The sequence below is a fragment of the Poecilia formosa genome, unplaced genomic scaffold (assembly GCF_000485575.1).
Source record: "Poecilia formosa unplaced genomic scaffold, Poecilia_formosa-5.1.2 Scaffold118, whole genome shotgun sequence".
In the NCBI taxonomy this organism is placed as follows: domain Eukaryota; kingdom Metazoa; phylum Chordata; class Actinopteri; order Cyprinodontiformes; family Poeciliidae; genus Poecilia; species Poecilia formosa.
Window position 1 is genome coordinate 1,395,233 of NW_006800057.1, and position 14,654 is coordinate 1,409,886.

The window sequence follows — 14,654 nt, forward strand, 5'->3', positions numbered from 1 at the left end:
TGTGTGTGTGTGTGTGTGTGTGTGTGTGTGTGTGTGTGTGTGTGTGTGTGTGTGTGGTTGAAGGTGTTCGGTCATGGGAAAGCTAACGGAGAACCCACCTGGGCTTTGCTGCTGACGGCTGGGATCTGTGAGATCGGCATTCTCATCGCCTCCCTGGACGCCGTAGCTCCCATCCTCTCCATGTCAGTACCTGTTTATGGATTACTTACTGTTCTCCCCTCTATAAAAGCAGATCATCACTGATCCACTAGAGTATCCTTATTTTTAAAGCCAATTTTGAAGTCATAAAGTGGGAATTTAGGAGATTTTTTTTCTTGGCTTGCAGGTTTTTCCTCATGTGCTACATGTTTGTCAACCTGGCCTGCGCCGTTCAGACCCTGCTGCGAACGCCCAACTGGAGGCCCCGTTTCAAATACTACCACTGGTAGGTGTTCAATTGTCTTTTGTTACAAGATCATTGGAGATGAACTTGACTTTCTTTAATGGCCCGCTTTAAAGCTGCAGTATGTAACTCTTATAAAGAAAATGTTTTTCTACATATTTGAGACAGATAATCTGTGAAATGATCGATCTCCTCCACATCTTCCCTGAACTACTACTGAAGAAACACACCGCTTCCAACCAAAAACAGCCAGTCAGAATGAGGAGGAAGGGCTTAGCGCTGTCAATCAACCTCATGTACTTGCCTCTAAATGTGCTAATGGCGGAGAAAGAACTTTACTGTTGCAGGAAAACCATATATCTGTTGATATTGGTGGCCACACTAACTAGCCTGAGCATTCAGAACATGCTATGGTAGCTACAGCATGCCAGAGTGCAAGGAGAGGAGGGGGTGAATGAGCAGCACCACACAAGATGGATTGACAGCGCTAAGACCCGCCTCCTCGCTCTTATTGGTTGTTTCTAGTTAGCACTGCGACAAGGAGGAGGAGCTCAATTTTTTTCACAGATTATCTGTCTCATACCATACTGTCACGACATAGTGACAGTTTCATCAAACATGTAAAAAAATATGTTCTTTATTAAACTTCCATACTGCATCTTTAAGATGAGGGCCAGTTAAGGACAATATTGCAGATTTGAATCTTTTAAAATCTTCTTTGTTCTCCATTTCAAATTATTTGCATTTCTTTAAAGTTTCATTCTATAAAATGTTGTCATTCCATCAACAGGACCCTGTCCTTCCTGGGGATGAGCTTGTGTCTTTCCATCATGTTCATTTCATCATGGTATTATGCAATTATAGCCATGGGGATCGCTGGCTGCATCTACAAATATATCGAATATCGAGGGTAGGACTCATGTTGCCTTCAGAACCAGTTTGGTTCCAAGTGAAGGAGCTGTAAATCTGCAGCTGGATTCCAGAGAAAACACTGACTGTGCTGACAGAAGGAGCTGAGTTTCATTTTTTGGTTGTTTTTCCTTGTCAGAGCTGAGAAAGAATGGGGAGACGGCATCCGTGGCCTGTCGCTTAACGCCGCCCGCTACGCCCTTATTCGCCTTGAGGAAGCTCCTCCACACACCAAAAACTGGAGGTATGGGATACTTTTATATGTGACTTGGTGTGTTTCGCATAATTGTGGTTACCGTTGACCTGGTGGAAGCTTCCTTCCAGTTTGGTTGCCTTATAATAAGGTCATAAAGCTACTACAGCTACTCCTTTAGGAGTAATGTCTTTAGACACACCTGTTACTTTGCAAACCTAAGTGAAGTGTATTGGGCAGAGACATTCACTCATATTTGTTAATTACTTCCATTTTTAAACCTAATCAAAGATATTGCACCGAAACATCTACATGGAAACTGAGTGACTTCAAGTTTTCTTCTTTTCTCTCCATCTAGGCCCCAGTTGTTGGTTCTCCTGAACCTGGATTCAGATCTGGGTGTCAAACACCCACGTCTGCTGTCCTTAACTACTCAGTTGAAGGCAGGGAAAGGCCTGACTATAGTGGGGAACGTTTTACAGGGAACCTACCTCAGTCACGAAGCAGAGGCCAAGAAGGCTGAGCAGGTATAGTGCTCACTCCAAATAAAAGTCACCTCCTCAGCATTCCATCTACAACTTCAGAGGCCTGGTACGGAGCAGCCCCGTCCTTTTTGGTGAAGTGGTAGAAGTGGGATGTATCCTTGGAGCTGGAGACCCCTGGTTTAGGTCCACACGTCAATTCAGCTTCAGTGGTCTTGTGTGGACTTTTCCTTAGTTCCTCATGTATCCATAAAGTAGCTGTCCTTTATACACAAGTGCTTCTCAAAAAACCCGAGTACCATCAAAAACATGATTTAAATACAGACGTGTTATTGCCTCCAAAAGCAGCAGGAAGACTGCCGACCTGGCAGCTCTTTTCCACCTTACCCCAGCGAAGACACTGTTTCAAAGATTGGCATAAGAAATGCAACAAGTGAAGTCAAGATTCTGGATAGAGGAGCTCTGATTTCAGCAGCAGCCACACCTGGTCAATCTCCCTCTAGTACTCTCTAGACTGCTTTTTCCATTGTTGCTGGCAAACGTTTTCCTTCTACTCAGGAAAAATTATTGTGAAAATTCTTTCTATTTGCCCGTTTCCTTAGTTCTGATGTTTTTAACCTCCTAGTGGAGGCAGATGGTGACTGTCTTACACATCTGTTAGGTTAGCAGTGTATTACATGAACACAACATTTCTGCATTAAAAAAATATTTTTTATTGGTCATCAGCATTGACAGAAATAAATGATTGAATTAGATTATTCCGATGTATGACTTTCCTAAAGAAATAATAAAAAAAACAAGCCTAAATTAATAGAACCATGAACATGGCTTAAAGGCATAGTCTGCCATCTACTGGCTATAATGAGTAATTTCCTTTTTACCCTAGTCTTAACCATTTTAATCAAGACACCCTTTTCTCTGTTTAGATAAATGTACTGCTACCTTTTCACATGCACCCATCTCTAAAGTACTGGATGCAGAGTTCATGTGGGTGCTTAAAATCCTTGAAAATGTTTTCATTTTAATTAGGTGTTTTCAGGGTCTATGTGCTTGATTTCTGTATAAAATCCTTGAAAGTGCATGATATTCAGACTTCACAGTTTTGGGAAAAAAGTGCAATCTAACATTTGATTAAAAGTTTAAATTAGGAAAACGTTATTTATTAAGGGAACCAGATATTTTCACAAGCCTAATGGAAAGGCACATATTCTTTTTCTCTCTGTCTGCAGTTAAATCAAACTTTTATTGTTGTGGTTTTGTTAGAATGGCCAAAATTATTTCTATTTGGTAAAGTCAGAAAACGTAGCGAGAACATTTTTCAGGATTTTTGTTTTTGTTTTTATGAATTTAATTTGAGCCGTAAAGTAATTTACCTGAAGGATTATTTCAATGTAATAAATATTTATTATTCCTGATGGTTCAGTTGTTTTTGAAATTGAGGGATTTTTTTTGTTATGAATATCTTGACTGGCTTTGCTTTTTGACCAGTCAGGTGTTTATGAAACATAAAATTTAGTTGCTTTTTAGTTTCCCATTGTCCTTGTTGTAGAATGTAGACAGTACAACAAGACATTATTAATAACAGTAATAAATTGTATCATGGAATAGTGAATTGAAACTCTATTTTCTTTAGTTCATTTTTATTGTTTTTATCTCCAAAGTTTGAAAACTTACCTTGAAAAGTGCTTGAATTTTACAGAGGGATACGTGTAGATAGATAACATGAAAACTATCTACCCAAAGAGTTCTTGATCAAACTCTTAATGGTTTTTCATGTTTTATTTCATACTCAGAACATCAAATCAACGATGGCCACTGAGCGCACCAAGGGTTTCTGTCATGTCGTGGTGTCTTCAAACCTCAGAGATGGAATCTCCCACCTCATTCAATCTGCAGGTTTGGGGGGCATGAAGCACAACACGGTGCTGGTGGGCTGGCCTGGAACCTGGAAGCAGTCCGAGGACCCGCAGTCATGGAGAAACTTTATAGGTACAGCACAGAGGGGGGGAGTCAGTTAGACACTTGGATGAAGGGGAAGTTCTGATGCTGCAGTAAGGTCATCCATGCACACTGACTTAAGCAAATGTACAAAATCAAAAGAATTAGTCAGAAAGCATCAGAATTCATCTGAAAACAATGTAGAACATCGACTGATTAAAGCAACCACATCATTTGGGATTCTTTGTGGCATTTCTCTACCTCCCATCGACTTTCTTTTTCTGTTCATGCAGAGATAGTGCGTGAGACCACGACAGCCCACCAGGCCATGCTGGTAGCTAAAAATGTGGACAGTTTCCCTACTTGCCAAGACCGCCTTGGGGAGGGCACCATCGATGTGTGGTGGGTGGTTCATGATGGAGGCATGCTGATGCTGCTGCCCTTCCTGCTGAGACAGCACAAGGTACACAGATGGCTTTGAACTGGCTTTGTCCGTTAAAGCTATATAATTCGGGTACTTGCGCAGTACTTTATTCCTTTAGACACATGACCAGAAATGATTCATGTCGCGATAATTGCTTTCCCTCCTGCAGGTGTGGGGGATGTGCAAGATGCGCATCTTCACAGTTGCCCAGATGGATGACAATAGTATCCAAATGAAGAAAGATCTCCAGATGTTCCTGTACCACCTGCGGCTGGATGCTGAAGTGGAAGTGGTGGAGATGGTGAGATTTATAGAATCAAAAACGGCACAATGCATGTCGAGGGAGTTGTTTTTTTGTTGTTTTTTTTTGACAAGCTTTCTGCTAAGGAGAAAACCTGGAAAGTATGTTTTCCTTCATCTCTGCCCTTTTTGGAATGTGAACAAAATACACATTATAAGATATTTTTTGAATATGTTGTACTGTTGACATTTTAGCAAAATATGTTTATTTAAATGTTAAATTTTAAAACAATAAAAAGTAGATGTTATGGAGTGTTAAGCTTTTGGGTGCTGGTGACCAATAAAACAGAACAGCACCATCACATTATCACATATCTGATTGTGTTTCAGTGGCCTGAGAACCTACGCCTCCTTCAGTAAATAATACTCCAGCATCGCCTTCCTACTCAGCTGATATTGATTTAATGCATGCTAATGTTTACTTATTGAATTTTTGCATATTTTGTAAACTAATATGTGTAGCTATAGTTCAGTAAACTAATGCATAGCTGTAGCTTCACCCAGTTAAAGTTATAAAAATTCTTGTATTTATGATTACTTGAACTAATAGTGCTAGACGAGATCAGAACACATTAGTTATGTTTCCATTCAATTGTAACGCAAATTTTGAGAAAACTTTTAAAATGTCGCGAAAGAAAAAAAAATAGGCATGTTTACATCAACTGCTTTGGGTTAAATCAATCAGGCTACGCAAAGCAGAATTTCATCAGATGTTAACGCTACACATTATGTCAGAATGTACTTTACAAGTCTGTTTCCATCTCTCCTATAGCACAGTAACTATTCTTCAGAAAAATACAGAAACCACCTCAAGAAAGAATGAAAACATTTTTTTTTGTTGCAAAGTTGAAGTTATTTTGAATTTTTCCATTTCCATCAACCTTTTCTAATGCGATACTTTAAAATGCACATACAAACAGATGGGAAAACAAAAACTACCTGAGTTAAAGTTTTTTTTTTAACTTTATTTACTAGTTAATAACACACATCCCTACCAACTCCTCAGACTCTGATTATGCTGCTACGCCACGTGGCTGAGGCGCATGTTTGAGCAGCAACAATAAGATTACTTCAGACATTAACAAAGGCAAAACATGTTCCAACAATATTGAGTATTTAGAAATGAAGAAGTGTCTGAAAGGAGCCAGTTACTTCCCAGTGTCTCATGTCATGATATGCGGACTCTCTGTCTGCACTGATGATGACTCGGTCACATCAATGTGATGAATCCTCACAGGGACTCCAACTGATGGCAGCCTAACCTACTTTCTGATGAATTCTTATAGCCACCCTTTAACTGTGCATAGAGTCGATAAACAGTTGATTTGTGAAATTCAGTACAGTTCTTCAGACATAAATGTGTGTTTTCTTTCCCCTATAGCATGACAATGATATCTCAGCCTTCACGTATGAGAAGACGTTGGTGATGGAGCAGAGGTCTCAAATGCTGAAACAGATGCACCTCTCCAGGACTGAGAGAGAAAGAGAGGTAAAGTTCAACACATTGCTGATTCTATGCAGTGCTGCGTTGTAGGAATCCTCAGATCATGCAGCTTGGACACCGAGACCCAAAGGTGGTGTTCATTTCTGCTGCATGAATGTAATATTTTGTCCATGTGAACTAATGAGCTACCATATTTCCTAAAACTGTTTCACAACGGTCAGTGACACCTAAATCTGTACACACACACACACACACACACACACCTGGCTGATTTGAGGCCAAGCTGTACCCTGTTCATCCCACTCTACCTATCTGGCCCCGGCTTCGATGCTCAGATTCAGAGCATCACTGATGAGTCGCGTAACTCAATCCGGAGGAAGAACCAAGGAGCTACCGAGAACTCGAACGTCAGCCAGCAGTCCTCAACGGTGGAGGACGCTCAGGAGGACGAGGTAGTTGGTTCATGTCAACCCACTGTCCCGTCACTGTAGGTAGGCAGAGTCGTCTTCACAAAGCTTCATCTTTGGCTACAGTGGTCATCATCTTCAAGGTCTACACATTTATATCTGGACTCAGAGATGGTTGTTTTGCCCCCATTTTTGCCAGATGTCAAAAAATTAGATGTGTCCAATGTTCAAACATGCAGACGTCAGGGCGTTTCTTCAATCCAGTGAGGAGAATAAAAGTGGTGAAGTAATATTGTTTTGAGAAGTATTATTTCATTGAGCTGTTACTTATCTGAGGTTTTTACATTAGATAGACATCAGAATTGGTGGTGAAACGAACAATTTAATGTGTTTTTATGTTCAAAAATTTATTCCAGAAATGGTTGTCAGAGTTTTATTTGCTGAAAATACCTAATGTTGGAGAGGATGTTCATAATATAACAGTCAGTTAAACATGAACATTAGAGTGTTTTCAGTGTCACTTTAAGAGCCACGCCCAGAGTTCTCTGGTTAATCCTTTGAGCTTTTTCACCTTCTTAGTTTGAGTTTGTCCTTGTCCATGCAGTGTGTGGATGGCTGTAATTCTGGGAAGTAAGTCGATATTGTTACCGTGTTTCGTTCCCCTGCAGCAGCTTTATGCAGATGCTGTGCTATATTCTGCTTCAGGAAGCATAACTTAAGCTCCAAACTCCCAACCTTTTATTAACTGTAAGCTAGGTTTATTCTGTAAGGACTATAGTGTAAAGAGTCAGAATGCATCAATTAAGATGTCCCCCATGTTGAACATCTAAAGTCCAGGCGTGCAAGTCCAGATTGACCCAACAGTACTGCTGCTTACTGTGTAGTCATGAAAGCTGCTTTGTGAACACCAGTCCTCTGCATTCCGAAGCTGCTTCCCAGCCCATCCATCCTCATCGCACCTCCCTCTGCACTGTGAACACCAAGAGTGGATAGTGTTGTCTCACAAACCTTATGCCTCAGAGTTTCCCTTGATGAAGCATGTGATGGTTGTGATCCCAGCTACAGAGTAATATTGACCTGAATGTTTTGCTCTCTTTACCTGTCCTGATAATACAGTCTTCTGTTCTCATTTTTTCATTTTTCTGTTTGACTTCAGCCATAGCTTGCCCTAGCTGACCATAGTGGCATCCTCCACCTGCTTCTTTTTCCCATCTGCATGAATTGAAGACAAGAGAAAAAAAAACTTTAAAGGGTTTCCACTTCATCTTGCTGACTCATTAATATTATACAACCTTAAGTCCTAACTGATCAGTCTAGAAACATTTACAGTGGAACTCTTCTGCTGCAGAACCATGAGAACATTGCCGCCTTGTCATTCTGTAGTGTGTTTGCTTTCTCTTCAACAGGTCACTTAGATTGCATTATTCAGGGTGTCTGCACATCCTTAAAATGTCTTAAATTCAGATTTTAAAAAAACTAACCAGGCTTTAAATACGTCAATCAAAGGTCTTAAATTTTGTTGTATCAAGACTATTTGATCCTGTATATATAGTTGTTTTTCTTGTGGGACATTTCTGTCAGAAAAAGTTTGAGTCAAACTCAGACCTCTTCATTATGTTCTGTGACTCAACACAGTTGAGGCTACTGCTAAATAGCTGCTAATAACCTTAACTGATATTACCCAGCTGATATGCTGATGAACAAGAACCAGTCATTCATTATGAAACCGCAGACAGAGCCTTCCATTCTTTGAATAAAACAACCAGGCAGATTAGAGGCGTTTCGGCACTGATTCATGCTCCCTCCCTGAAATGGCATTTACTTTGACTTTTAAAAGCTTAAATCCTAATAACTAACACATGGAAAAAACCTAGCTACTTGCTAGGTTTTGCAAACACGTAAAAAAGCATCATTTCAGTCTTTGAAATGATGCTTTTCTGCGTCTATCATAGGTAAGTAAGTGGAAATTTATTGCCAATTGGCTGGATGACATTTGTTTTTGCCACTGCAAACAACATTTATATATATATTTTTTTGGTCTTAAATTTCATTCAAGGTGGCATTAAAAGGTCTTGAAAAGTCTGAAATTTGATCTACTAAAACCTTCAGACACCCTGTTATTAGACTGATCTTGTTTGTTCAGTTTGTCTTGAAAAAGTTCTGATCCAAATTTTCTACAACCTCTGTTTGTTACAGACACAACAGTCAAGATGCTTTTTCTAATCTTTCTGCTTTAGTTGGTCTTTTATTATTGGTATCAGTAGCAGAGGTGATGTTGCCTAGCATGTGTGAGGCAGTCACTATCAAACAGAGTTGACCTTTTCAACCATCTTCAGCATCCTGTACGTTAGCAGGTCATCTGCTGGTTCCCTACAGAACGTTGGTCCTTACTTTAATTCATAAACTTCCAAAATAATGGTGACATTTCTAAATCTAATAGAGTGAGATAGAAAACTCATAAAACACATGAGCACTTGGCGCTGTAACACTGCCACAGAACAGCACCATGTTTATTTGTAAGAGTAAGGCACATGCTACAGACACACCCTTGAACTTGGTTTCAAAACATGGATACAGCATTCTGGTCTTCCAAAATGCTGTATCCGTCTGGACGCACTGCCTAAATAACAAAAAACTTTTGCAGATGCACCTAAAACGTCCTCTTTGTGTGGACGGGCCTTACTGTTATCTCTTGAAAATTGACTGCCTTTTCTGTCAGCCAAAGGTTCAGTCACATTCAGGCGTCTTCGTTTGTTCTGTGACTCAAGGTGGTCGAGGCCACTGGTAACTCATTGCTAACATACCCTTGCTTGCTACCAAGCTAGATGTTTTGCTTCTACCATGGGTAAGTGCAAATTTATCACTAGTTGGCTAGACAAAGTTTGTACATTTCTGTGGAGACATAGGACTTAAATTCCATTCTTATCAGTCTTAGAAAAGGTCTTAATTTTGAGCTGGTGAAACCTGCAGAAGCCCACGTATGCTTTTTGATTCAATCTTACCCCATAATGATGTTGAAAATGGCCGTCTTTAAGTTTTCTGGGTAGACACAAGAGTGCTGTTTTTATTATGACCTACTAACACTGGTGTACTTTGTGTTCAGTGGTCAAAAAAACACACTATAATTAAGTTCCTGAGTTTCTGTTAGGATTCTAAAAGCTCTCAGGGTTTGGTAAATGTGTTCAAACTCCTTCCATCATCGTTCCCAGTCATATCCCTGTGTCATTGTGTTCCATCCCACAGACATCGCGTCATTGTTATCTCTTATTTGCAGAACCCAAATCCACCCTCACATTTTTGTATTATTATCATTTCTGATTGTTTCCTGTGCCCTTGTACCAGGCCCAGCTCATCCACGACAAGAACACCACTGCTCACACCACTATGAACAACAAGGAAGAAGCCGGACCCGACAGGGTGCACATGACCTGGACGAAGGACAAGCTCTCAACAGAGCGGAACCGGAACCGGGAGCCCAACGCCAACGTGGCCGTCCGGGACCTGTTCAACATGAAGCCGTGAGTGTTTGTCTGCCTGAGTGTTTCTGGTCAGAAGAAGCTGTTGACATCAGTGCGATGCGTTGTTGTGACATGGTGTCGTTTGATGTGCATTGTGGGAGATGTTAGCACCATTCCAAGCAGCTCAGCTGTAATGATCGGAGTCTAGAGTCGCTCACTGGATCACTGTATGCATGTTGTGTGTGTGCTCAGCCTGCATACGATGTGCACATGTACACTTGATGTGCATGGCGGGACGCCTTGCTCACTAACGTTTTTGTTCCTTACTGTCCACAATATGAGCGTCAGAGGTAGAATCGGTCTGAAAAAGACTCCCCAACATGCATCAAACAGCCTAATGTCACCATCAGGTCTACAGTTGGAAGCATGCAGTGTTGTGGAGCGCTGCATTGCTAGTGTAGAAGCATCTAAGCCTGTTTCTGTTGTTCTGTCCCATTTTCCTCCTTCTAGAGAGTGGGAGAGTCTGTAAGTTGCATTCATTTTGCCCCCGTCCCACTGTGTCCTGTTGCCGTGGTGACTAGTCTCTATCACTGTCCTCCAGCTCATGTCCTCCTGTCTTTATCTGTGGTGTATCTGTTTGCTTGAACTGCATCGTCCAGTTTCAAATGCCGTGCTGGATGGATGACCTGCTCCGATTTAAACTGCATGAAACTCTTATGATATTATTGGCTGTTGTCTTAGCAACCATGTTTTTCATCTTCCACCAAATGAAAAACAGATTTTGCAGTAACTTTGCTTCTGTGCTGTGCTTCCTTGTGATCACTGGAAATAAAGAGGCAGCATTTAAAGTGACAGACTTTGTTGGAATAAACTTCAGATTAGCTGTTAAGTGTGAACACATCATGTTGTGTTTAAGTGCTGCCTCTTTGTTTGAAATTCTAAAAGTGCCACTTCTGTCACTTAACCAAGCCTGATTTATGTCTAACACAAAACGCCTCTTTCTCAATAAAATCTTCATACTGTTTTTCTTTTTCTGCCGCTTTCCTCACTGCCAACGTTTTGTCAAACCAGGAACCAGTCGAATGTCCGCCGCATGCACACAGCTGTCAAGCTGAATGAGGTTGTGGTCAACAAGTCACAGGGAGCCCATCTGGTTCTGCTCAACATGCCAGGACCACCGAGGAACAGAGGAGGAGATGAAAACTGTATCCTTCCACCGGGTTTTCATTGGCTGAGGATCCCTGTGAAAGCTGCATGTTCATGCTGCAGGGAGCCATGTCAGAGTTAGCAGCTCTGCTTGGCTTTCCTAAATCTTACAGTTTAACCCACAGTTTAGCTGTTCTGCTGCAGCTTTTCTCATCTGCTTCATTCTCATAATGCTCAGGGCTGCTTTAAGAGGCTGACTGGGAGCAATCCCTGCTCACCTTCCCACACAGTTACAGGCTGAAGACGGGGGACATCGATTTATCGGCCAGCTGATTTATCGGCCAGCTGATTTTTCGGCTCCGATTTCCTTAATTTTGGGAGATCTGTGATTGGCTGATACTTACATGTGAAGCTGATCTAATCTATCTCAGCAAAGGTCTAAAAATCAACTGCTGTCCTGTATTGTTCTGCAGTGAGAGAGGTTTGACTGACAGACTGGCCCACCAGGTCACATGTGCAGTTAACAATAGTCACCAAACTGCTGCCAGCTCTGTGACTTAGTCACTATATTTAATTAATTTTCAGACAAAAGAAAATTGGTATCGGCCAAAATCAGAATCAGCAAGTCAGACTTTTTAAAGATCAGCGATCAGTGCACAGATTGTATCAATGTGGTTTAAAGATCACATTAACAAAACTGTTCCAGGTTGTTTTGGTAATAAAACTCCCTCCTGGTGTCTATTTTACTTGGAAAACACACAAATAATTTTTTGGGTTTATGGAATAAAATAACACATCAATCCAACTACCTGTCTGACCACAGCTTGTCTAAACTGCAGTGTGTGTGTGTGTGTGTGTGTGTGTGTGTACACACATACACACACACACACACACACACACACACACACACACACACACACACACACACACTGTGCAGCTTGTTCCTGTCTACCTTGACTCTGGTTCTCTAAGACATGGAGTTCCTGGAGGTTCTCCTCGAGGGTCTGAACCGCGTCCTCATGGTGCGAGGAGGAGGCCGAGAGGTCATCACCATCTACTCCTAAGAATAACTAAAAATAGCGAAGCACATAAGGGCATATTGCCATGGTTACCGCTCACCAGGCATTTGTTTTTGTTTTTGTTTTTTTGTTTTTTGGGAGAGAAAAATCCCAATTTGTTTTTTATGAATGGTAAAGGGGTTTGCTGGGGGCTGACTGATGATCTGAAAGACATCGGTATGAAGGAGACGGCTGCAGGCTGTGGTGAGCACGGCGTGTCCACACCGACCCACAGAACCCCTGCTGAGAGAAGGAGTATAGACACACTTTATATCTGTCACTTCACCCCGTTCTGTTCTGTTCATGTGAAGCTTGTAGTTTGTTCATGTTCCTGGTGCGACCTGATGAAGACACCTGCACACGGGTTAATGACAGCATGACGCAGAGCAGGGCCGAGGAGGAGAGTCAGCCCGCCACTGGGATTTCCCTGAAGTTTTAAAGACTCAACTAGTTTTAGCTGCTTTTACATTGTGGGTAAATATTGTTTCTCTTACACTCATGTCTGCATCCAGCGTCGTGTTCTGTCTTTCTCTATTTGACATGCTAAAGGACCAGCCAGTAGTATGCTTAACGCACACCTTTCACATTTCCATGAACGCTGTTGATTTTCTCCTTTTTTTTTTTCATACAGAAAATAGCCATAACTGAAGTCGAGCTGGTGCATATAGAATATCTGCAGAACTGCTTGGTTGGGAACAAGTATAAATATATATTTAGTTTTTTTTTTTTTATTTTTTTTATGAAATGGCTGTTAGACAGCATGCATTTGTATAATATTGAAAAAAATTGGCTAGAAGTCATCGAAGTGGCCCTCGGGATTGTTTAGAAAAGCACAAGAAGTCCGGCGTGATTCGGTGCAACTCTCCCCATACTGTTCTGGTTACAGCACTGTTAACTTTGCACATCCTATATTTGAGCACTTAACTCACTTTTCTCTTGATTTTTTCAAGTCAACATTAATTTTTTTCCAACACCACTAAATTGTTAACAGGAGCAAGCAGGCGGCAGGTGTTTGCGGTCTTTTTTTTTTATTAGTCACTTTTCTGTGTTTTTATGATGCTTTATTGAGCAGAAACCTTTGACTCTGAGTCCCAGACTGCATTAGATGAGTTATTGTACAGGAGGAAAAAGTGCCAAAAAAAATGACCACAAGGAAACTGTGGAAGTATGATTATTTAATGCAGCTCTGACCGTGGCTGTACTCGGTTTTACTCTGCTCTCTTTTTAGATCTCAGAACATTTTATTTAAACCTAGAAATTCACTTCAGCAGAGCTCAGTATTTCTACCCGGATTTTTTTTTTTTTTAATGCAACCTCCATGTGGATTTTTTTAAAGGGCATTTTCAACCCATGTAAGGTGTGCTGCAGAGAGAAGAACCCCTCACCCTGTGTACCTCCACAGTTTCTGCTCCTGATTAGCCATGCAGTATTTTGTTGAGCAGAGTCTCGTTCTCCTTACACTTCTGTGAAGGCGAATGCGACGTTTTTATCTCAGTCCTACATGTTACGTTGTCGTGGTGTTCAGGTGTTAAATGTATGCCTGTGAAACTTTCTAGTTTTTTTTTGTTTTGTTTTGTTTTTCTTTCTTTGTAGTGTTTGTTACGTCACACATGATCTTCTGTTACTATTAAGTGTTTATTTACAGGTGTGAATTTTACAAAAAGAGGAAGAGTTTGTGTGAAGGCAGCAGTGACCGTCTTCTATCCCCCCTCATTTTGTGTTTGTTCCAACATGCACAGCACAAAGAAACACAAAGATTCAGAGACTTTCTGGACTGAAGCTGTTTGGTTTCTGTTTCTACATGAAGTTGGATGTTACTGTTTGTTCTACATCTGTAGTAACCAAAGATGAAAAAAAGAGATAAAAAAATAAAAGTCCACACACATTGTTTTAAGAAGTTTGGAAGTTGTAAAGATGAATAATAAAGAGGGGTTTTGTTCTTTGTAATGTGACTGTGGTGAATAAATGCAGCTGTGTGGGATAACCAGAGGACATTAAGAGGTAAATGAAGGTAAGCTCAGAACATTTTCAAATCCGTGATCCATGTGTGTTACACCAATTATCCAAATGTTATAAAGCTCAAAGAAAGTAGAAAATGTACAAAATTACTAATGACTGATCCTAGTGATAGTCACTCTGAAAAGGAGGAATGGATTTCAATATGAATTATCTACATATACAAGAAGCTGAAAATGAGCCTTTTTCAGTTAGTTTATGTTCCTTTGTTGTACAGAAACTTTTGTTTAGGTTTATACAGCACTAAGTCCATTTATTAGTCTTTTTCTTTTTTCCATAGTGGTCCATATTTTTGTTGTATTTGTAGAAATGTTTCCAACCAAAGAGGAAAAAACTAAACATAAGAAGGTGAGTAACGGTTCCTTTTGTTAACTAGTAAAGCTGGTCAAACGTGTGTCCATTTTGTATGCAACGAATTGGTTTTTGATTACCGTTTCAGTCTAAACACACAAACTGGAGTCGGCATGCAGTAAAGTTTAATCGTAGGTTGTTTTATA

General features: G+C 40.6%; 1 protein-coding gene across 6 annotated transcripts in view; it reads left to right on the forward strand.

Moving 5' to 3' along the window:
* Positions 1 to 14,088, forward strand: part of slc12a7b (solute carrier family 12 member 7b) — a 61,753-nt gene extending 47,665 nt beyond the window's left edge. For 3 of the 6 annotated variants that reach the window (XM_007560666.2, XM_007560668.2, XM_016675621.1), the window contains exons 13-26: positions 64 to 182; positions 326 to 424; positions 1,173 to 1,292; positions 1,431 to 1,535; positions 1,843 to 2,011; positions 3,760 to 3,955; positions 4,198 to 4,367; positions 4,498 to 4,629; positions 6,010 to 6,117; positions 6,408 to 6,524; positions 9,822 to 9,997; positions 10,448 to 10,462; positions 11,009 to 11,142; positions 12,056 to 14,088. In XM_007560666.2, the coding sequence (XP_007560728.1) occupies positions 64 to 182; positions 326 to 424; positions 1,173 to 1,292; positions 1,431 to 1,535; positions 1,843 to 2,011; positions 3,760 to 3,955; positions 4,198 to 4,367; positions 4,498 to 4,629; positions 6,010 to 6,117; positions 6,408 to 6,524; positions 9,822 to 9,997; positions 10,448 to 10,462; positions 11,009 to 11,142; positions 12,056 to 12,147 (1,752 nt within the window). In that variant the 3' untranslated portion in view covers positions 12,148 to 14,088. The remainder of the gene's footprint in view (positions 1 to 63; positions 183 to 325; positions 425 to 1,172; positions 1,293 to 1,430; positions 1,536 to 1,842; positions 2,012 to 3,759; positions 3,956 to 4,197; positions 4,368 to 4,497; positions 4,630 to 6,009; positions 6,118 to 6,407; positions 6,525 to 9,821; positions 9,998 to 10,447; positions 10,463 to 11,008; positions 11,143 to 12,055) is intronic. The other 3 variants (XM_007560667.2, XM_007560669.2, XM_007560670.2) reach the window with 3 other exon arrangements.
* The last annotated feature ends 566 nt before the right edge of the window (positions 14,089 to 14,654 follow it).